This window comes from Carassius auratus, unplaced genomic scaffold (assembly GCF_003368295.1).
Source record: "Carassius auratus strain Wakin unplaced genomic scaffold, ASM336829v1 scaf_tig00214080, whole genome shotgun sequence".
NCBI classification, from domain to species: domain Eukaryota; kingdom Metazoa; phylum Chordata; class Actinopteri; order Cypriniformes; family Cyprinidae; genus Carassius; species Carassius auratus.
In genome coordinates this window covers 16,891-39,845 of record NW_020527515.1, presented here as the reverse complement: position 1 = coordinate 39,845, position 22,955 = coordinate 16,891, and the positions used below count along the sequence as shown (strand labels likewise).

Sequence of the window (22,955 nt, the reverse complement as noted above, 5' to 3'; positions counted from 1 at the left end):
CGTTGTGGACCGACAACTTTACCAGCGATGCTGAAAACCCGCTCCGATGGTGTGCTTGTGGCACAGACGCACAGATACTTTCGTGCCACTCGCGACATCTGGGGAAAACGCCCGGCTGTGCACTGGCGGTGGACCTAGACGTTGATCTTGAAGTTGAATTACTGAAATAAATTAACTTTTCCTCGACATTTTAATTTACTGAGAAGCACCTGTATGTTTTTAAGCAACATGTTGTATTATTTACAAACCTACTGGCAAAAATGGACACAAGAATTACCTGTTCTTAATGATTAAGACATATTCTATTCATCAATAATTGTTTATTGTTTTTAAAATAAAAAAATATATGCTATCCAAGAAAAGCTCATTACTTATTTACATTATTAACATGTTATGATAACTATAATGTCCATAACAAGGTGGAATATTTTCATGGCCAGTGTCTGAACAGTCCACCCATAATTATTATTTTTTGCGTCTCCAAATTTGTTAAACATGTCACTATTTTGGTAGAATGCATAAAACAAAAATCATATAACTTTTTTAGAAAACACTTATGAAGCCAAATTGTTACCGCATACCATGAATAACCCACATATTATGTATATAAATAGTCTATATAGTAATTTTAGTTCATTATAAAGCTATATTTTTTATATGTTATTCCGAATTGTGCTACTGTAAATTTGCCATTCAGCTTTATGAATGAATATACCTGTTGTATTTTCGGAAAAACGACTAGAAATTCAGAAATAGCCTTCTCACCTCGAGTTGTTTATGAAGAACAGAAAGTCCATACTTTTCTCTACTTTTCACCCATTATTTATTGGACGTCACAAGCATAGTTGCCACAAGGAAAACTATTTTATCCTCAATATCCATATTTTCATGAATGGCTCGAAACGTAATGCTCGTGATGCGTCAGAGTTTGTAAAATCGTAGTGAATTCGTGTGTAACTGTCTCCGTATGATTTTCGGTTAAACTCAATCGTGACATGTGCGCGGGTTCACGAAGTTCCGACCTTCAGAATCGCAGAGTGTACTGTACGGCCTTTAGAGATCATTAGCGCTATCGAAGTCTTGCAGGGTTGCCAGGTTTTCAGAGCAAAACCCTCAACAATTGCTACTCAAAACTAGTCCAAGCTTGTGAGGGGCGATCCCCCGGTAAAGTTCGCGTTCCAGGGGGTAAAATACATTTTTTTTTTTTTTTGGTGGGGTCCCCCTGGTAAAACTCGCATTCCAGGGTTAAATATCACGTCATTGGTGTCGCTTCTACCCTCGAACATTAAACACAGCCCGTGGCAACAGTGTAATGGTTTTCGCGGACTTGGCAACACTGATGTGTCGGCCGCTTGGGGTAAACATTCCGTTTCTATGGCAACTGTGGAACTTCAACGAGACTAACCGTTTGATTACGTCATAGAACAGGCTGCTTATAAAGAGCTGCGCGCTCGCAGAAGTTCTGAAGTTCAGTGATAATCCGAGCCGAGGCGAAGAGTCACCGAGCAAAGAATCTAAGCGAAGTCTACGAATACTGTGTACAGTCCAGACTACAGATGGTCCATATTTAGTGTTTATGAAAACATACAGTTTATTCACACTGTCTGCAGTCTCACTCACAGTGTGTATCAGATACAGTTTGACAACAATATCTAACAGCTACTAAATAGAGTACATCAGAAATCATGTCCACAGACTCCACACAAAAGAGAGATGTGCAGCTGAAGGCTAATATCAGCAGCACTGTCTCAGAGAATGGAAATGATCAGAGTGGCATGAATATTTCTCCTGCAACCAATGAGAAGACCAGATCAACAGGTGAATGTCAACAGACCATTTGAAATACATTACAGTGAGATGCAAACACAAATGTGGTCAATTTTGAAATATGTGTATGTGTTCTAAATGATATTTAAATATTTCAATCATCCATTAATGCAACAAATATAATGTGTACCACAGAGCAAAAACTGCATGTTGGCTCTGTTAAATAAAGTCACCAATGTCAAACAGCACAACATTAGCACAGTCTTATAAGTCAGATAATTATTCATGTTTAATCTGTGGTTAGAAGTGTTTCTAATAGTTTGTTATTTGCTTTTTATCATCTTTCTGAAAATACTGAAGTGAGGAAGAGCAACAAAACCTCTGCATTCCTCCGAAGAACATGGAAGGCTGTGAAAAAATCCTTTCAGAAAAACAGAGTGGATCCCTTTGGAGTCTCAGCACAGTCTGATCCAGAGCCATCGTGTGTCCCAGATCCTGAAGCAGAAGATACAGTGGACCTGGTTGATGAAGAGCAATTGTGTGCTGAAGGCCAAAGTGGTGCTAAACTTCAAGTGACAGCAGAAACTCCCAAAACTCAAGTGACAACAGACTCCACACAAAAGAGAGATGTGCAGCTGAAGGCTGATATTAGCAGCACTGTCTCAGAGAATGGGAATGATCAGCGTGGCATGAATAATGAAAAGACCAAATCAAAAGGTGAATGTCAACAGACCATTTGAAATACATTACAGTGAGATGCAAACACAAATGTGGTAAAAGTATATATATATGCATTTTTTATGTGTTTAAATGATACTTAAATATTTAAGTCATCCATTAACACAACAAATCTAATGTGTACTACAGAGCAAAAACTGCATGTTCGCTCAATGGTTTAAATAAAGTCACAGATGTCAAACAGCGCAGCATTAGCACAATATTACAAGTTAGATCAATTATTAATGTTTAATCTGAGGTTAGAGGTGTTTCTAATAGCTTGTTATTTGCTTTTCTTCTTTCATCTGAAAAAAAGTGATGAAGAGCAACAAAATCTGTGCATTCTTTCAAACAAGATGGAAGTGTGTGAAAAAATCCTTCCAGAAAAGCAGAGTGGAGCCTATTGAGATCCCAGCACAGCCTGATCCAGAGCCATCGTGTGTCCCAGATCCTGAAGCAGAAGCTGGAGTAGATCTGGTTGATTCACATCGTGTCCCAGATCCTGAAGCAGAAGCTGAAGTAGATCTGGTTGATTCACATCGTGTCCCAGATCCTGAAGCAGAAGCTGGAGTAGATCTGGTTGATTCACATCGTGTCCCAGATCCTGAAGCAGAAGCTGGAGTAGAGCTGGTTGATGCACATCAGTTTTGTGTCGCAGGTCCAAATGGTCCTGAACCTCAAGTGAAAACAGAAACTCAAGTGACAACAGAGTTGCCAATGTTACATAATGTCCTTCTAAACATTTTCCAACTGGAGCGTCGCATGTGCAAATGTAGAGTTATGTGGACACCTATCACTGAGGTCTGGCCCAGTGTCTTCATGGGAAATGAGTAAGTCAACACACTTCTATCACATGAACCAAACACTATGCAGTTATATTTCTCTCATTGTCAGGAGTTATTTTTTAAGTCTTCACTCTAAATCCTATTTAATGAAAGACTAATCGGCTGTTGTGTTCTTCCGCAGGGAGACAGCAATGGACCGAGTCAAACTGAAGGAGATGGGTATTACTCACATCCTGAACACTGCGGCATACAAGGAATATCCAGAAGGAAAGATCGATACAAAAGCGGAATATTACCAAGAAATGAACATCACTTACTACGGCGTGCTTGTAACGGATGAACACAGGTTTGACATCAGCAAGGACTTATTCCCAGCTTCAGAATTCATCCACAAGGTCCTGAGTAACACAGAAAGTAAGAGCTGACACACAAACACAATTTATCATACATCATTTATCTTACAGTGATAAACTGTCTATGGATGAATTTGTTTTAAATGTCTTTCTTTTCTTCTTTTCTCAGATAAGTTGTTAGTGCACTGCATAGATGGTGTCAGCCGCTCTGCCACATTTTTTCTGGCGTACCTGATGATCCACCATGAAATGTTGTTGGAGGATGCCATCGACCACGTCATAGACAAGAGATGGATCAGGCCAAACAGGGACTTCATGAAGCAGCTGATAACCCTCAATTCAAACCTCGTAACACAGGGGAAACTACAGCTAAGAAAACCCATAAACACAGATAAAATAAAAAACGGAGAGGACGCAGTTGCGCACCCTGTTCCAGAACCATTGTGTGAGCCAGGTCCGAGCAAACCTAAACCAGAACCTCAAGTGACAAAAGAGCTTTCAGTATTAGAAAGTCATGTCTCTCTAAGTGTCCTTCAACTCCAGGATCGCGTGGATGAATATACACTGTACTGCACACCTGTCACTGAGGTCTGGCCCAATGTCTTCATTGGAAATGAGTAAGTCTACAACACATATGACATATAATACAGTATGAACAGGAATCAAACAGCAGTCATATTTGTTTTATAATTTTTCACTGTGAAAGACTAATTAGTAAATGTGGCAAGTGGGGTGGGGTTGAGAGCTGTGGGAACGGGTCGAGGCCGGTGGAGTAATTGGAAATGAGCGACACCTTGCCACTCACTGGTCTCGAGTCCCACAGAGGAGCTCCAGAAGGATAAAAAGAGGAGTTACGACAGTGAAGCCCAGGTTTTATTTAGTTGTTTTAGTTTTGTTTGTGTGTGGCAGTAATCTGCAAGGGGCAGTCATGCTGTTGTGTGTTTATTTTAATAAAGTTCTGCTTCCTTTTTTCCGAGTTATTACAGTGAAAGTGTTGTGTTCTTGTGCAGAGAGACGGCAAGAAACCGAGCCAAACTGAAAGGGATGGGGATTACTCACATCCTGAATGCTGCGGCAGTGGAGAAGAGCTTGAAGGTCTTGTCTGAAATTCCAAGCAAGAAAAGCCTAAAAGGAAAGGTCAATACAGGAGAGGCATATTACCAAGGCAGGAGCATCAATTACTATGATGTGCCTGCAGAAGACAAATGCTCATTTAACATCAGCGAGTACTTCTTCCCAGCCGCACAGTTCATCCACCAGGCCCTGAGTAACCCAGAGAGTAAGAGCTGATGCACACACACTCACAACATTTATTTGCTTGTCGTTTATTAAGTGTCCTACAGTTATAAGCTGTCTAGGAATGACTTAGTTTTGAGTGTCTTTTTATTTTTATTTCCACAGATAAGGTGTTGGTGCACTGCAAAAAGGGTCTCAGCCGCTCTGCCACACTTGTTCTGGCATATCTGATGATTTACCATGACATGATGGTGGAGGATGCCATTGACCATGTCATGGAGGCGAGAGACATCAGGCCCAACATAGGCTTCTTGAAGCAACTGACAATCCTCAATTCAAACCTCAAAAGTCAGCGGATACTACAGTTAAAAAAACAGATCAAAGTTGAAAAAGAAACGGATTAAAAACACTTGATGCAAAATAAAAACAAATATGTAAAACAGTTTGTCTAAATTTTATTAAATTGAGCATTATTTCTTAAGTCCTGTGGAGTAACATCATGTTACTAAAGCAATAGAAATACACACGTAGTACAAACTAAAAAAAGTGAAGTAACACCTCGCCTGCACAAGATGTAAGTGCCTCTTCAAAAGCATATAGAACGAATTACTTTCAGGCATAGACAGTCAAAATTTGACCTACTCCAAACCTACTTTAAGTATTTTTTTTAAAGTAGTAAACCTACGTTAAGTGGGTTTGGAGTAACGTCATTAAGTACCTGAAATGTTGCTGAAAATGTCAATAAACAATAAATAAAGTCTTTCTAATGGCCTCATATTTGCTTCATTGCAGAAAGGTTTTATGAAATGTTTCTACATTCTGTGGAAACCTTCTTCATTGTCAAAAGAAGAAAATATTAACCTGATTCCAAACACACATTCCGCATTAAACGGATTGGCTGTTAGGATCTGCTTACGAGCCGTCTGCGATTGCACAGTTGAAAAGATTGCATATTGGCCAAGATGACTTGTCTAAGATCCTTCTTAAGTTTTTGCAAGATCGCTGCCTCGAGTCCTGGCTTTTCTGAGGTGGTGTATAGGTAGCCACACTCGCCTTCTGACCTTGTCTCTAGATAGGGGTAATTACAGGGTCAGAAGAGGAGTTTAATGGACCCTGACCAAGGTGGAGATGTATCACTCAAATGCTGCTGATCTAACCTTCGCCCCCTGAAATTCTTATCTACGTCAGTGTGTGGGAAGATTTACATAACGCCGCCCAGATGTTCATGCAAATAAAGTAGGCTTACCTTTTATTGTCGAATAAGAAAACCAAATAAGGTTTCACTGTGGACAAAGCGGCCCGAGGTCGTCACATGTGGTTGCTGCAAGACCAAGGTACGCTCCTTCATAGAATCCGCCTGCTGCACTGTTCCCAAGCATGACTAGAAATCATGTTTATATCACATTTATGATGGGTTTTATGTTTTTGTCTCGTCGCTCTGGCCGGACAAGGCTTCACACTTATGTTAAGAGGCGTAACATTTCCATCTCAGGCTTGAGGCATTCTGCCAATCACAACACTCTGGACAGCTGGCCAATCACAGCACACCTCACTTTTCAGAGAGATGAGCCTTGTGAAAATCACCTCGTTTCAGAAGGAGGGGCATATGCAGTATGTGGAAAAGAATGTTTTTTTTTTTACCTTAAACTGCATAAACACATTTCACTACACCAAATACACCAGAAATTATGTTCTTTTTAGCAGCATAATATGACCCCTTTAAACTAATAACAAAACATACTTACAGTAGCTGATTCAGAAGTGCCGGATTGTTGTTTCAAAGTCAGAATTACCTCCTCTCCTAGGTTTGCATTTACATTTAATCATTTAGCAGACGCTTTTATCCAAAGCGACTTACAAATGAGAACAATAGAAGCAGTCAGATCAACACGAGAACAACAACAGTAAACAAGTGCCTGACAAATATCCCTTAGTCTAGTACAGAACACATAGCCAGTTTTTTTTTGTTTTTTTTTAAAGAATATCTCTTTGGTTTTGAGACTTTAGCCTTTGCAACTTTAAAAAGTGAAAGTCGTGACATATGCAAAGTAAGGTGACCCATACTAGGAATTGGTGCTGTGCATTTAACCCATCCAAGTGCACACACACAGCAGTGAGAAGTGAACACACACCCAGAGCAGTGGGCAGCTATAGATCCAGCACCCGGGGAGCAACTTTACAGATCTTATTCAGGCACCAAGAGCTTGTAACACTCCAAAGAGAAAGGAAAAATTTTAATTGCATCATTTGACCCCTTTAAAATCGAATGGAGATTTTAGCTTGAGTCTCCCATCTCACAATGGTCTCCTTTAAAGCTTTAAAATAGGATGTGAGGGCTCTAGATACGGATTTGGATGCGTCTAGCTCAGGGAGTCCTATACACTGTTCGGTTCCGGTAACAGCACCTCTGCAGCAGGGCAACTGGGTCATGGGGTCAAAACACCGCTCTTCTGTTCCGATCAAAATATTAAACAGGTTTCTTCCCACTCAGTGATGCACCCACGGAGAAACCTGATGAAAGTGCTCTAGTTATTGGTGATTCTATTGTATGGAATGTGAAAACGTTGTGGACCGACAACTTTACCAGCGATGCTGAAAACCCGCTCCGAGGGTGTGCTTGTGGCACAGACGCACAGATACTTTCGTGCCACTCGCGACATCTGGGGAAAACGCCCGGCTGTGCACTGGCGGTGGACCTAGACGTTGATCTTGAAGTTGAATTACTGAAATAAATGAACTTTTCCTCGACATTTTAATTTACTGAGAAGCACCTGTGTGTTTTTAAGCAACATGTTGTATTATTTACAAACTTACTGGCAAAAATTGGCACAAGAATTATCTGTTCTTAATGATTAAGACATATTCTATTCATCAATAATTGTTTATTGTTTTTAAAATAAAAAAATATATGCTATCCAAGAAAAGCTCATTACTTATTTACATTATTAACATGTTATGATAACTATAATGTCCATAACAAGGTGGAATATTTTCATGGCCAGTGTCTGAACAGTCCACCCATAATTATTATTTTTTGCGTCTCCAAATTTGTTAAACATGTCACTATTTTGGTAGAATGCATAAAACAAAAATCATATAACTTTTTTAGAAAACACTTATGAAGCCAAATTGTTACCGCATACCATGAATAACCCACATATTATGTATATAAATAGTCTATATAGTAATGTTAGTTCATTATAAAGCTAACATTTTTTTTTTTTTTTTTTTTTTGGTGGGGTCCCCCTGGTAAAACTCGCATTCCAGGGTTAAATATCACGTCATTGGTGTCGCTTCTACCCTCGAACATTAAACACAGCCCGTGGCAACAGTGTAATGGTTTTCGCGGACTTGGCAACACTGGTGTCTCGGCCGCTTGGTGTAAACATTCCGTTTCTATGGCAACTGTGGAACTTCAACGAGACTAGCCGTTTGATTACGTCATAGAACAGGCTGCTTATAAAGAGCTGCGCGCTCGCAGAAGTTCTGAAGTTCAGTGATAATCCGAGCCGAGGCGAAGAGTCACCGAGCAAAGAATCTAAGCGAAGTCTACGAATACTGAGTACAGTCCAGACTACAGATGGGCCATATTTAGTGTTTAGGAAAACATACAGTTTATACACACTGTCTGTAGTCTCACTCACAGTGTGTGTCAGATACAGTTTGACAACAATATCTAACAGCTACTAAATAGAGTACATCAGAAATCATGTCCACAGACTCCACACAAAAGAGAGATGTGCAGCTAAAGGCTGATATCAGCAGCACTGTCTCAGAGAATGGAAATGATCAGAGTGGCATGAATATTTCTCCTGCAACCAATGAGAAGACCAAATCAACAGGTGAATGTCAACAGACCATTTGAAATACATTACAGTGAGATGCAAACACAAATGTGGTCAATTATGAAATATGTGTATGTGTTCTAAATGATATTTAAATATTTCAATCATCCATTAATGCAACAAATATAATGTGTACCACAGAGCAAAAACTGCATGTTGGCTCTGTTAAATAAAGTCACCAATGTCAAACAGCACAACATTAGCACAGTCTTATAAGTCAGATAATTATTCAGAATCAGAATGAGCTTTATTGCCAGGTATGTTTACACATACGAGGAATTTGTTTTCGTGACAGAAGCTCCGCAGTACAACAGAATGACAGCGACAGAACATAAAACACATAATAAAAGAATAAAAAATACAAATATGTAGACAGTGAATGACAATATAAAAATGACAATTGTAGGCAGGTATATTACAAAGTGAAGTTATGTATGTACATATATATTGTGTGCAAAATTTAAGTGTATACTAAGTATGTGTGTTAGATAAATAAAGTGTGTGTGTATATAAATATAAAGTGTAGTGTGTTCGCCATTATTGTCAGCTGTTCATAAGATGGATTGCCTGAGGGAAGAAACTGGTCCTGTGTCTGGTCGTTCTAGTTCTAGTGCTTCATGTTTAATCTGTGGTGTTTCTAATAGTTTGTTATTTGCTTTCTATCCTCTTTCTGAAAATACTGAAGTGAGGAAGGGCATCAAAACCTCTGCATTCCTCCGAAGAACATGGAAGGCTGTGAAAAAATCCTTTCAGAAAAACAGAGTGGATCCCTTTGGAGTCTCAGCACAGCCTGATCCAGAGCCATCGTGTGTCCCAGATCCTGAAGCAGAAGATACAGTGGACCTGGTTGATGAAGAACAGTTGTGTGCTGAAGGCCAAAGTGGTGCTAAACTTCAAGTGACAGCAGAAACTCCCAAAACTCAAGTGACAACAGACTCCACACAAAAGAGAGATGTGCAGCTGAAGGCTGATATTAGCAGCACTGTCTCAGAGAATGGAAATGATCAGCGTGGCATGAATAATGAAAAGACCAAATCAAAAGGTGAATGTCAACAGACCATTTGAAATACATTACAGTGAGATGCAAACACAAATGTGGTAAAAGTATATATATATGCATTTTTTATGTGTTTAAATGATACTTAAATATTTAAGTCATCCATTAACACAACAAATCTAATGTGTACTACAGAGCAAAAACTGCATGTTCGCTCAATGGTTTAAATAAAGTCACAGATGTCAAACAGCGCAGCATTAGCACAATATTACAAGTTAGATCAATTATTAATGTTTAATCTGAGGTTAGAGGTGTTTCTAATAGCTTGTTATTTGCTTTTCTTCTTTCATCTGAAAAAAAGTGATGAAGAGCAACAAAATCTGTGCATTCTTTCAAACAAGATGGAAGTGTGTGAAAAAATCCTTCCAGAAAAGCAGAGTGGAGCCTATTGAGATCCCAGCACAGCCTGATCCAGAGCCATCGTGTGTCCCAGATCCTGAAGCAGAAGCTGGAGTAGATCTGGTTGATTCACATCGTGTCCCAGATCCTGAAGCAGAAGCTGAAGTAGAGCTGGTTGATTCACATCGTGTCCCAGATCCTGAAGCAGAAGCTGAAGTAGATCTGGTTGATTCACATCGTGTCCCAGATCCTGAAGCAGAAGCTGAAGTAGATCTGGTTGATTCACATCGTGTCCCAGATCCTGAAGCAGAAGCTGGAGTAGATCTGGTTGATTCACATCGTGTCCCAGATCCTGAAGCAGAAGCTGGAGTAGAGCTGGTTGATGCACATCAGTTTTGTGTCGCAGGTCCAAATGGTCCTGAACCTCAAGTGAAAACAGAAACTCAAGTGACAACAGAGTTGCCAATGTTACATAATGTCCTTCTAAACATTTTCCAACTGGAGCGTCGCATGTGCAAATGTAGAGTTATGTGGACACCTATCACTGAGGTCTGGCCCAGTGTCTTCATGGGAAATGAGTAAGTCAACACACTTCTATCACATGAACCAAACACTATGCAGTTATATTTCTCTCATTGTCAGGAGTTATTTTTTAAGTCTTCACTCTAAATCCTATTTAATGAAAGACTAATCGGCTGTTGTGTTCTTCCGCAGGGAGACAGCAATGGACCGAGTCAAACTGAAGGAGATGGGTATTACTCACATCCTGAACACTGCGGCATACAAGGAATATCCAGAAGGAAAGATCGATACAAAAGCGGAATATTACCAAGAAATGAACATCACTTACTACGGCGTGCTTGTAACGGATGAACACAGGTTTGACATCAGCAAGGACTTATTCCCAGCTTCAGAATTCATCCACAAGGTCCTGAGTAACACAGAAAGTAAGAGCTGACACACAAACACAATTTATCATACATCATTTATCTTACAGTGATAAACTGTCTATGGATGAATTTGTTTTAAATGTCTTTCTTTTCTTCTTTTCTCAGATAAGTTGTTAGTGCACTGCATAGATGGTGTCAGCCGCTCTGCCACATTTTTTCTGGCGTACCTGATGATCCACCATGAAATGTTGTTGGAGGATGCCATCGACCACGTCATAGACAAGAGATGGATCAGGCCAAACAGGGACTTCATGAAGCAGCTGATAACCCTCAATTCAAACCTCGTAACACAGGGGAAACTACAGCTAAGAAAACCCATAAACACAGATAAAATAAAAAACGGAGAGGACGCAGTTGCGCACCCTGTTCCAGAACCATTGTGTGAGCCAGGTCCGAGCAAACCTAAACCAGAACCTCAAGTGACAAAAGAGCTTTCAGTATTAGAAAGTCATGTCTCTCTAAGTGTCCTTCAACTCCAGGATCGCGTGGATGAATATACACTGTACTGCACACCTGTCACTGAGGTCTGGCCCAATGTCTTCATTGGAAATGAGTAAGTCTACAACACATATGACATACAAATACAGTATGAACAGGAATCAAACAGCAGTCATATTTGTTTTATAATTATTCATTGTGAAAGACTAATTAGTAAATGTGGCAAGTGGGGTGGGGTTGAGAGCTGTGGGAATGGGTCGAGGCCAGTGGAGTAATTGGAAATGAGCGACACCTTGCCACTCACTGGTCTCGGGTCCCACAGAGGAGCTCCAGAAGGATAAAAAGAGGAGTTACGACAGTGAAGGCCTGGGTTTTATTTAGTGTTTCAGTTTTGTTTGTGTGTGGCAGTAATCTGCAAGGGGCAGTCATGCTGTTGTGTGTTTATTTTAATAAAGTTCTGCTTCCTTTTTTCCGAGTTATTACAGTGAAAGTGTTGTGTTCTTGTGCAGAGAGACGGCAAGAAACCGAGCCAAACTGAAAGGGATGGGGATTACTCACATCCTGAATGCTGCGGCAGTGGAGAAGAGCTTGAAGGTCTTGTCTGAAATTCCAAGCAAGAAAAGCCTAAAAGGAAAGGTCAATACAGGAGAGGCATATTACCAAGGCAGGAGCATCAATTACTATGATGTGCCTGCAGAAGACAAATGCTCATTTAACATCAGCGAGTACTTCTTCCCAGCCGCACAGTTCATCCACCAGGCCCTGAGTAACCCAAAGAGTAAGAGCTGATGCACACACACTCACAACATTTATTTGCTTGTCATTTATTAAGTGTCCTACAGTTATAAGCTGTCTAGGAATGACTTAGTTTTGAGTGTCTTTCTACTTTTATTTCCACAGATAAGGTGTTGGTGCACTGCAAAAAGGGTCTCAGCCGCTCTGCCACACTTGTTCTGGCATATCTGATGATTTACCATGACATGATGGTGGAGGATGCCATTGACCATGTCATGGAGGCGAGAGACATCAGGCCCAACATAGGCTTCTTGAAGCAACTGACAATCCTCAATTCAAACCTCAAAAGTCAGCGGATACTACAGTTAAAAAAACAGATCAAAGTTGAAAAAGAAACGGATTAAAAACACTTGATGCAAAATAAAAACAAATATGTAAAACAGTTTGTCTAAATTTTATTAAATTGAGCATTATTTCTTAAGTCCTGTGGAGTAACATCATGTTACTAAAGCAATAGAAATACACACGTAGTACAAACTAAAAAAAGTGAAGTAACACCTCGCCTGCACAAGATGTAAGTGCCTCTTCAAAAGCACATAGAACGAATTACTTTCAGTCATAGACAGTCAAAATTTGACCTACTCCAAACCTACTATAAGTATTTTTTTTAAAGTAGTAAACCTACGTTAAGTGGGTTTGGAGTAACGTCATTAAGTACCTGAAATGTTGCTGAAAATGTCAATAAACAATAAATAAATAAAGTCTTTCTAATGGCCTCATATTTGCTTCATTGCAGAAAGGTTTTATGAAATGTTTCTACATTCTGTGGAAACCTTCTTCATTGGCCATAGAAGAAAATATTAACCTGATTCCAAACACACATTCCGCATTAAACGGATTGGCTGTTAGGATCTGCTTACGAGCCGTCTGCGATTGCACAGTTGAAAAGATTGCATATTGGCCTAGATGACTTGTCTAAGATCCTTCTTAAGTTTTTGCAAGATCGCTGCCTCGAGTCCTGGCTTTTCTGAGGTGGTGTATAGGTAGCCACTGTAGGGAGGCCGACCAGTTGGAGTGGAAAAGGGAAATGACGTGCTGTACAAAAAGTTGATGCAAATCCAAAAACGTTGTTTTATTGGAAGGTGCAAAAATATTTTCAGTGCAAAAGAGAAAACAAAAATAAACAAAAACTGTACAAAAAGAAAAGAAAACAGCAACAATGTGCTAATTTTGGCTAAACCAAATGGCCCAAGTTTGCAACACTGCTCAGCATTAGAGTCCACAATCAGAACTGAACTTCTTTCAGTCATACAGCCTATTTATAGGCTGAAGCCCCACCTATAGAGCATACCAACTATGTACAAATGTTTTAGTCTTTGAGTGATCAAATTAAATAATATAAACACCCAACACAACAATCAAACCTTGCAAACAGGTAAAACAACAACTATTAACAGAGACAGCTGAACAACTAATCAAATGGCAAAAGAAGATTTTCCTAAATCCCATCCCCTTCTGACATCACACCAAAATGGTATCTTCCACAGGAAGTGATGTGGCTATTGCTTTAAAAAGACAGATTGACCTGGATTATGGGTTTGGTCGTACAGAGGGTGAACCTGGAAGTTTAACTGCAAAAAGGTTTGTGGAAAATATGTGAAAAATAAAGGTAATTATCCTATGAATTATTAAGTGTCCTGGCATTCTGTTATTTTTAGAAAAATGATAGCAAACTTTAAGGAAAACTATCAAGATTTGAAAACAATGACTAACACAGATAGAACAAACTTTAGACTAAATAAAACAACAACTCCATAAAACTTTCCTGAGGTGTACACAGATGTTAATGATGCCGGCAATGCACAGTTTCAGTGAAATGGGTGTATGTTTTAAAGTCCAAGTTTATATAGTCACCAGGCTAACCTGTGACATTCCCCCCCCCCTTCCTCAGACACCTGAGGTGTCCTAGAGAGGTAATCTGCAGCACAATTTTGTGACCCAGCTTTGTACAAAATTTCAAAATCAAATGGTTGGATGGCTAAAAACCATCTGGTGATACGAGCATTTGTGTCTCTCATACGGCCTAACCAGGTCAATGCCCTGTGATCAGTCTCAAGTATGAATTTGCGTCCCAGCAGGTAGTATCTTAAAGCATCCAATGCCCATTTAATTGCCAGACACTCCTTTTCTACTGTAGAATACCTAGATTCACGGGGAAGGAGCTTTCTGCTGATGTAGGCAATTGGTTGGAGCTGCCCTTGACCTTCCTGAAGCAGTACAGCCCCAAGGCCACGCTCAGAGGCATCCGTCTGTACAGTGAAAGTCTTTTCAAAGTTGGGACTCTGTAAAACAGGCTCTGTGCATAAAGAGCTCTTTAAGTCCTGAAAAGCCCTTTCACAGTCCTGAGTCCAGTTAACTTTACTTGGCTTGTCTTTTTTAGTTAAATCAGTTAGGGTAACGGCTCGTTCAGAGAAGTTGGGGATAAAACGCCTGTACCACCCCACCAGTCCGAGGAAAGAACGGACCTGTTTCTTTGTCACTGGCCGTTCAGCATTCTTGATGGCCTCCACTTTGCCCACCTGGGGACGTATTACTCCATGACCTAGCACATACCCTAAGTATTGTGCTTCAGCCCTGGCTAGGGTGCATTTGTCTGGCCGGATGGTAAAACCAGCATTCTTAACCCCTTACTAGTAACCCCCCTTTTTTGGCATGGAGACCGAAATTACATACCCAAAATAAAAAGGTTTCTGCTCATGATTCTTTCTGACTAGATACATAATCAACCATTGTTCACAAAGCTGACACTTTAAAGTTTACTGTTCAGGAATCAGAATCACTCAGACTGTTATGATAATAGAGATATATAAGCTCAAACATAAAAACAAAAATAAAAATATTAAAAACATATGTTTTAAATGTATTTAAAAAAATGCTGATGTAGGAAATGAGTTTGAAAACACAGTGTAGCTAGGCCACAAGTCTTCCAAGACTTCATAAAAAATTTCATAATCGAATCTGTAAAACTGTGAATTTTTTGAAATATTTTCTAAGGCCATGTCATGTGTGTTTTTAGAGAAGGCTAATCAGATTGATTCATGGCCCTTGTCATCTCTGTAAGATCTCACATGTAAACTCTTCTGTGTATTTTGTGTATGTTTCACTGTTGAAAACTGCCTGAATCATGATTGTATTGTTCTCACCAAACGGTTCTTTCACACCTCCGCCAAGTATGACACATTATCCGCATTATTCTTTTATCATTATTCTTTTGTTTTTATTCCACCTTTATTAGCCTTGATTGTGGTTTTTCAGGCTTTACAAAGCAACAAAGCAGCGATCTCACTTCAGTCTCTCTTTGCATTTAGCCCTTATTTATCAAAAGTCTTATTATAAAAATACAACAAAACATTTTCTTACGACCTTACGTGAATTATTGAGACAAAAATGCATTATGAAGAAGAAAAGCACCTGCTATTAGTAGCATTGGTGCTAACGTTAGCATCAAGCTACATCTGACAATTTATGAAATTATTAGTACACTTTTACTCAAAACTCACTTTAAACCCCGATCGAGTGTTTATAATAACTTCCTTTAGCGATCAGGGGTGGAATTTGGTCGTTTACTGTTGTAAAAATATGTTATTTGTAGCCTTTTTCATCGCTGCACAAGTTAGCATTTCCGATGTACATTTTCGATTTTTTTTATAAAAACGCCCCAGATCTCAAGAAATTCTCATACCAAGCTTTACTATCGTAATCGCGGGTTTATTGTTCGGATATTTTGTGTGTACAGAGGTGTTTCAGTGTTGTTTTGGCCAGATAACTACCAGGAAGTGTGCAGGAAGCATGTGACACGATGGGGCGGTGTCCAGATATGACACTCTAAGATTGACGTTTGAAAGACCCAATCAGAGTCTGAGTCACACACCGCACGAGCTGTGACTACTGCACGCACACACAGATCGCTGGGAGAGGCTGTTTATCATCTGATCGCGTAAATCCGTGGAAAATGAATAGAAATGACGATTCTGTCTGAAGAAATATGAAGTAAACATCAGTAAATATATCCATATATCTCCGCAGATATGCATCTTTGGTCTGTAAATCCTTATTGACGCTGTTCAGTGAGTCTATGTGAACACAAATAAACCGCTCTTGACGTGACTGAATATGAGTGAGTTGTGAATTTCTATTCAAAATGTGGCATAATACTGATTTATTATTTTGCACTCCTGACATAAATCACTAAATATCTGTCACTGCAACAATGTTTTATCAAAATATTGGTCAAATATCAAAGCTTGAGTCTTTAAACTTTCCATTGATGCACAGTTTGTCCAGATGAAGTAAGACAGTGATGTTTAATGTGCTGTGAAAGTGAAACAATAATAAACTGGGGCCGTCAGCGATGTTTGCACGCAAAGGGGTTAATTCTCAGTAGTACGTCCTTCAGATGACACATATGTTCCTGCCAAGTTTGACTATAGATGATTATGTCATCTAAGTATGCAGCAGCAAACTTCTCAGTCCCCCTAAGGATCTGGTCCATCATCCTTTGGAAAGTAGCTGGAGCTCCATGAAGGCCAAAGGGTAGGACACAGAACTGAAAATGTCCAAAGGGTGTTTTAAATACGGTCACCTCCTTGCTCTCTGGACTTAGTGGAACCTGCCAATATCCTTTGCATAGGTCGAGTGTGGTGAGATACTTTGCTCTGCCAAGACTCTCTACTACATCATCCACTCTTGGCATGGGATTCGGGTCAAATTTGCTCACACTATTGAGTTTGCGAAAATCCAGACAGAATCTAAGAGTGCCATCCTTCTTGGGCACTAGGACAATGGGATTGCTCCATTCACTGGATGAAGGTTCAATCACACCAAGTCTTTGCATGGTCTCCAACTCCTCCTTCATAACTGGCAGAAGTCTTTCTGGGACCCGATATACTGGCTGACAAATGGGTTTGGGATCCTTGAGAGTTATGTGGTGGTGGATAACACTTGTTCTGCCAGGTGTTTCCATAAAAAGTTGGGCTGGAACACATTGTAGAAGTTCCTGTCTTTTACCATCTTCCAGGTGCTCAAAATTCAGCTGACTGTTCCCCTGACGACCAGGCAGGTATTGTTCCTCGATTTCCTCCTCTCCCTCAATGGATCTCACGAACAAAGCAGTTGCAGTTCCCACTTCTTCCTCAGACATAGGTTCTAATTGTGTTGAACGAGAATACCACTTCTTCAACATGTTAACATGGAAGATTTGCAAGGGCTGGGTCCTGGAGGGGATCTCTATCTCATATGTCACAGGACCCACTTTCCACTTTATTTGGTAGGGGCCCTGCCACTTAGCCAGCAGTTTATGCTCACTCGTTGGTAACAACAACAATACCTTTTCACCTGATTCAAATGCACGGGATCTGGCTGATCTGTCGTACCACTCTTTTTGCCGTTTTTGGGACTGCAGGAGATTTTCTCGTGCAAGGGTTGTTGTCTTTTGCAGATGCTCTCTCATCTTTATCACATAGGAGATAATATTTTTCTTGTCTGGTTTATCATTAGCCTCCCAACTCTCCCTCAGTACATCCAGAGGCCCTCTGACATCGTGAGCATACAACAGTTCAAATGGCGAGAACCCTGTGGAGGCATGAGGCACCTCTCGATATGCAAACAGGAGGAATGGAAGCCACTTGTCCCAGTCCTTGCCCGTGTCAGACACATATTTTCTCAGCATTGTTTTCAAGGTCTGGTTAAAACGTTCAACAAGACCATCAGTCTGTGGATGGTAGGGGGTGGTCCGTACTCTTTTTATGCCTAGCAATTGATATACCTTTTGTAGGGTGTGGCTCATGAAGTTTGGGCCCTGATCTGTGAGCACTTCCTGAGGTATGCCTACCTGCGAGAAAAAACGTAGGAGTACAGTGGCTGTTTGCTTAGCTGTGACCTCTCTTAGTGGGTATGCCTCAGGGTATCTGGTAGCATAATCGCAAATAACCAAAATAAATCGGTTCCCTCTCTGACTCTTTTCCACTGGCCCAACTATGTCCACCCCTATTCGCTTAAAAGGAGTGTCAACTACAGGAAGTGGTATAAGGGGTGCGTAGGCAGGAGTAGGGCCCGTAGTGAGCTGGCATTCTGGACAAGATTTACAGAACTCCTTAACCTCACTGTACATCTTTGGCCAGTAAAATCTTTTTGCAATTCGCATTAATGTCTTCATAAAAGCCAAATGACCCGCCCAGGGAATAGAATGCCCAAGTTCTAATACCTCCTTCCTGTATGCTTTAGGTACTATTAGCTGCAGTCCCTCTTCCTTACTCTGTCGGTACAAAAGATTATTTTGTACAACAAAAGTCTCACCAAGCAAAGACAGAACACCATCATTTTCCTCAGCCTGTTTAAAACATTCAGTCAAGGTTAAGTCCTTACGCTGAAGTTGGGCTAGATTACCAGGGAAAACTAAGTCTGCTTCAGTGAGTTCGGGTTCTTCTACCCCTTCCTCAGCTTGCTCTGAATTTTCCAACAACCCTTCAACCCATTCCCTGCGTTTCTGCAGCCTTTCCTGCTCTGTAGGCCGTGACTCACCTAAGCTAGTCTCAGAGCTGAAGGGCATTTCGTGCAGAATGTCTGGTGTTATTTCTTGGGGCTGTGGAATCTGACTAAGCTGCTTGGCTTGGGCCCTTGTGACAACGCCACACCATACAGTCTCTTGCAGCAATTCAGCTAATACAGGGAAGTCAGTACCTAACAGTACAGGATAGGGCAGCTTGCTTGCAACACCCATATTCATCAGATAGGACTGATTACAGACCTCAATATAAACCTCAGCAGTAGGCAACTCAGTGCTATCCCCATGCACACAGCAAACTGTCACTGCGTCTCCTTCACTCCAGGAATCTCTGGGTATATATTGGGCCTGGACCAGTGTATGGGAACAACCTGTGTCCACCAACGCAGAAAGGGGTTTACCATTTAACAGTACAGTGATGACTGGCTCTCGATCGGGCTGTGTTCTTAACTGTTCTGGCCGGGGCATATAACAAAGACTAGCTGTCTTGGGCTTCTTGAGTGGGCAAAGGGGCCTAGTGTGACCTGGCTCACCACAGTTATAACATATGACAATCTCTCCCTTAACTGTTGTCTGGGGCATTGTGGCCAATGTTGGGGGTTTAAAATGACTGGGCTTAAATATTTTAGGGCCTCTTTGAGAGTGTGAACCTCCCCCCAACCCATCAGACTTACCCTGCAAAGGGTGCAAGATGCCAGCATATCGAGTAGTTCCAGATCCCTTCCGGGCAGCAATGTAGGCCTCAACCAATGTTGCAGCCTCTGCAGCGGTGTCGGGATCTCTTTCCTTTACCCAAGTCCTCACCTCAGGGTACAACACTCGCAGGTACTGCTCCAGCACCAGGGACTCCATAATATCCATCTTATTACTTTGCTCATAGTGTACCCATTTGGAGAACAAGTCCTTCAGTCGGATGTAGAGTTCCGTAGGGGTTTCATCGGCAGGGGTACTAAGGGACCGAAATCTCAACCAGTATGTCTCTGCACCAATTTCATATTTTTTTAGAATTGCAGCTTTCACTTGGTCATAGTCTCTGGTTTGTAAGGGGTTCATAGCCACAAAAGCACTTCGGGCCTTGCCAGTTAACAAGGGAATAAGACAAACGGCCCAGTCATCCCTTGGCCACTGATACACCTCTGCAAGTCTTTCAAAAGTTGTAAGGTAGTGTTCAATATCATCACTGTCCTCCAGCTTGGCTTTTCGAGGTTCATGGTCTATCACCCGATTAGCAGCTCCTGCCGAAGCTCCAGTTCTTGTCCGCTCCATGTCTAGCTGCATTTGGGTGACCTGGTGGCTGAGGACCTTGTAATTTTGTTCACGGCGAGAAGTCTCCCTCTCCTGCCTTTCATCCCGGTCCTTTTGATACTGCATGAATGACTGAAACATTTGTGCCAGCGCTGTGATGGCAGCATCTCCCCCAGTGATTGGGATTTCTGCAGGCAACAATCTCTCCTCATCAACACCTCCAGCAGCAGCTTGATCCATTACTGCATCTGTGCCCTCTACAGGCTGACCCCTCGTTTTAGGTGGCATGTCAGCAGGGCATTACCTTATGTAAGCACGTCACTCACTGGTGGGAGGATCCCACTTCTGACACCATATGTAGGGGGGCCGACCAGTTGGAGTGGAAAAGGGAAATGACGTGCTGTACAAAAAGTTGATGCAAATCCAAAAACATTGTTTTATTGGAAGGTGCAAAAATATTTTCAGTGCAAAAGAGAAAACAAAAATAAACAAAAACTGTACAAAAAGAAAAGAAAACAGCAACAATGTGCTAATTTTGGCTAAACCAAACGGCCCAAGTTTGCAACACTGCTCAGCATTAGAGTCCACAATCAGAACTAGGGATGTCAAATTTCGATTATTTCCATGATCGATCGTCGTTTAAATTAACGATCAATTAATCGATTAATCGTTAACCATAATACTGCAAAATGCGTCTATTGCAGGCACGCAGTCAGCGGTATGACAGGATGTGCAAAAGCCACACACACACAAAACGCTTTCTCACTTGAATTAAAGAGGTTTTAGTCTGAATAAAATGCTAGTAGCAGGGTTATAAAATGAATAGATGCGATTATGATCATTTGATAAAATTAAGAGAGCGTGCCATACTTTTGAGGTCATTTTACTTTGTTGACAGTTTCCAATCCCGCACGGAGAACCCTGAACGCGCCTCTTTAAATGGTTTTGTGGTGCTCGTTGTTGTATTTTAAAGCACAATTGCAATGTTTTCAACTGACATTATTGTATAAAATTATCCGAAATGTGGAGCGCGTGTGACTGCGCTGCACATTAAGTGAACTACATCGGCGCTGCTGCACCAAAACACAGTTGCTCACATTAATTAATTCTGTCCTAGAAAATGTCAGATTTTTAAAAATCCGGCATACAGCGCATTAGATCGTGACAGTGCATGTGTGCAGACGAGGATGAGCGAGCGCGGCTTTGGCTAGATTTATTTGGAGGTTATTGCTCATGTCTCATTCGGCACAAATCGAAATGTTTTCATATTCGCAATGTATTTGAATGTTAAACTATTATTTATAATGTAAACTAGGCTTGTACTTAACACGCATTCGCATATAGACGGAAAAGATGATCCTCTTCATATGAGCAAAAACGTCCTTGGCATAACAGCAGAGTGGACCGGTATACTACGGTCTATTTAAACTGACCAGTGTAACCTTTTAATGTTTAGTTGACATTTTATTTTGATAATGAACAGACTGCGATGTAAGTTTGAATCGCTAGAATATACGTGTGCAGCAGGCTCCGGTGCGATCGAAACAGCTGAGACATTAAAAAAATATATATATTTTCCGCAAAAGTGTTTACTTTCATTTGTGCACACTCACAATAAAAACAGAAGATTTGTGCTCTTGTAAAATAAAGCAAACAAACAGAATGCGTTGTCATCCTTTTTTTTTTTTTTTTTTGTGAACTTATGGAGCGCCCACACTTCTGTTTTAAATCCGTTAATCTTAATTAGCCTATTTAAGTCGGATATATTTCGCATAGCCTATTTAAAAAAAAAAAAAAAACATGAAAACAAATTGTTATTTTTATGTTGGGCCTATTACTTAGTAGGCTATAAATTTTCCTTAAAGCATCCCATTTTGTCCCAGGGCTTAGAACCTGTGCCCTAGTCAGGTCCATGCAGAAACTTGTGAACGATGCTCGGCGTCACCGTTTAGTGACAGCAGTGAATGCTCCAGGAATGTGTCGGTCACAGCGCCTATTAATCGCTGTTTTGAATCCAGCAATTATTTATTTAGAAATGATAAGATCTGATTATGACAAGTGTGGTATAAAAGCTTTGTTTATTAGAGGAATAATAGGTTAACTGGAAAATGTTAGATCGCGACCATGCTTTTGGACCCCATAGTCTTCATTTACGCGGCTTTGTTCTGGTTTGCCGGTTGGTCACGAATTTCCACAAATTCAGTATATTTAAGCATTGTTTCTTTTCCTAAATCTTCATAGTCTAACCCTCTAATTTCCCAGGTTTATTTTATTATCTTTCGCTTTTAATAACTGTTTTCGCATCTCTTACTGTGGTAAACATGGGAAGGGAAATTAAAGATTTCATGAATTAAGAATTCGTTCGATTTATTAATTTGTTCCCTTATTTCACTTAAATCATGGGTTATTTAGGGAACAAAATTAATGAAACATGGACAACTGCCACATTAATAATTCGTAGGAATGAATTAACAAGTTGTAGGAATGAATAGACTACCTGTCCTGTCACTGTGTCCCGCAGCCCTGCAAAGCGCACGATATAAAACAGTTATCTGATGAAATGATTAGTAACTACATTTCTATTGCATTTAATGTTGAAGAACTTTTATGTTGTTTCTATTTTAGTGTACTTTAAAGTTAAAATCACATTAAAAGCTTAATTTGTACATTGTGAATGAATGATGATGCTTTTATATATCGTCACCGTCACTCACAGCCGCTCGCACGTGTTCAGTGCGCATGAGCCGCACGCAGCCCAACATTGAATCGGTTAACCGACCATCCATAGCCTTAATCGATTGCATCTCTTATCGACAATTAATCGATCATCGATTAATCGTTGACATCCCTAATCAGAACTGAACTTCTTTCAGTCATACAGCTTATTTATAGGCTGAAGCCCCGCCTATAGAGCATACCAACTATG

The 22,955-nt window shown here is 40.5% G+C and overlaps 2 protein-coding genes across 2 annotated transcripts; both read left to right on the top strand.

Moving 5' to 3' along the window:
* The first annotated feature begins 1,423 nt into the window (after positions 1-1,423).
* LOC113091152 (uncharacterized) lies at positions 1,424-5,402 on the top strand. The gene is made up of 7 exons (XM_026256603.1): positions 1,424-1,818; positions 2,128-2,484; positions 2,801-3,314; positions 3,451-3,683; positions 3,792-4,239; positions 4,633-4,901; positions 5,024-5,402. The coding sequence occupies exons 1-7, from the start codon at positions 1,686-1,688 to the stop codon at positions 5,260-5,262; spliced, it is 2,193 nt and encodes a 730-aa protein (XP_026112388.1). The 5' UTR covers positions 1,424-1,685; the 3' UTR covers positions 5,263-5,402.
* A 3,165-nt stretch (positions 5,403-8,567) lies between these two features.
* On the top strand, positions 8,568-12,988 carry LOC113091153 (uncharacterized). Its single transcript, XM_026256604.1, has 7 exons — positions 8,568-8,700; positions 9,389-9,745; positions 10,062-10,677; positions 10,814-11,046; positions 11,155-11,602; positions 11,997-12,265; positions 12,355-12,988. Exons 1-7 carry the CDS (start codon positions 8,568-8,570, stop codon positions 12,624-12,626), a joined length of 2,328 nt encoding a protein of 775 aa, XP_026112389.1. The 3' UTR covers positions 12,627-12,988.
* The last annotated feature ends 9,967 nt before the right edge of the window (positions 12,989-22,955 follow it).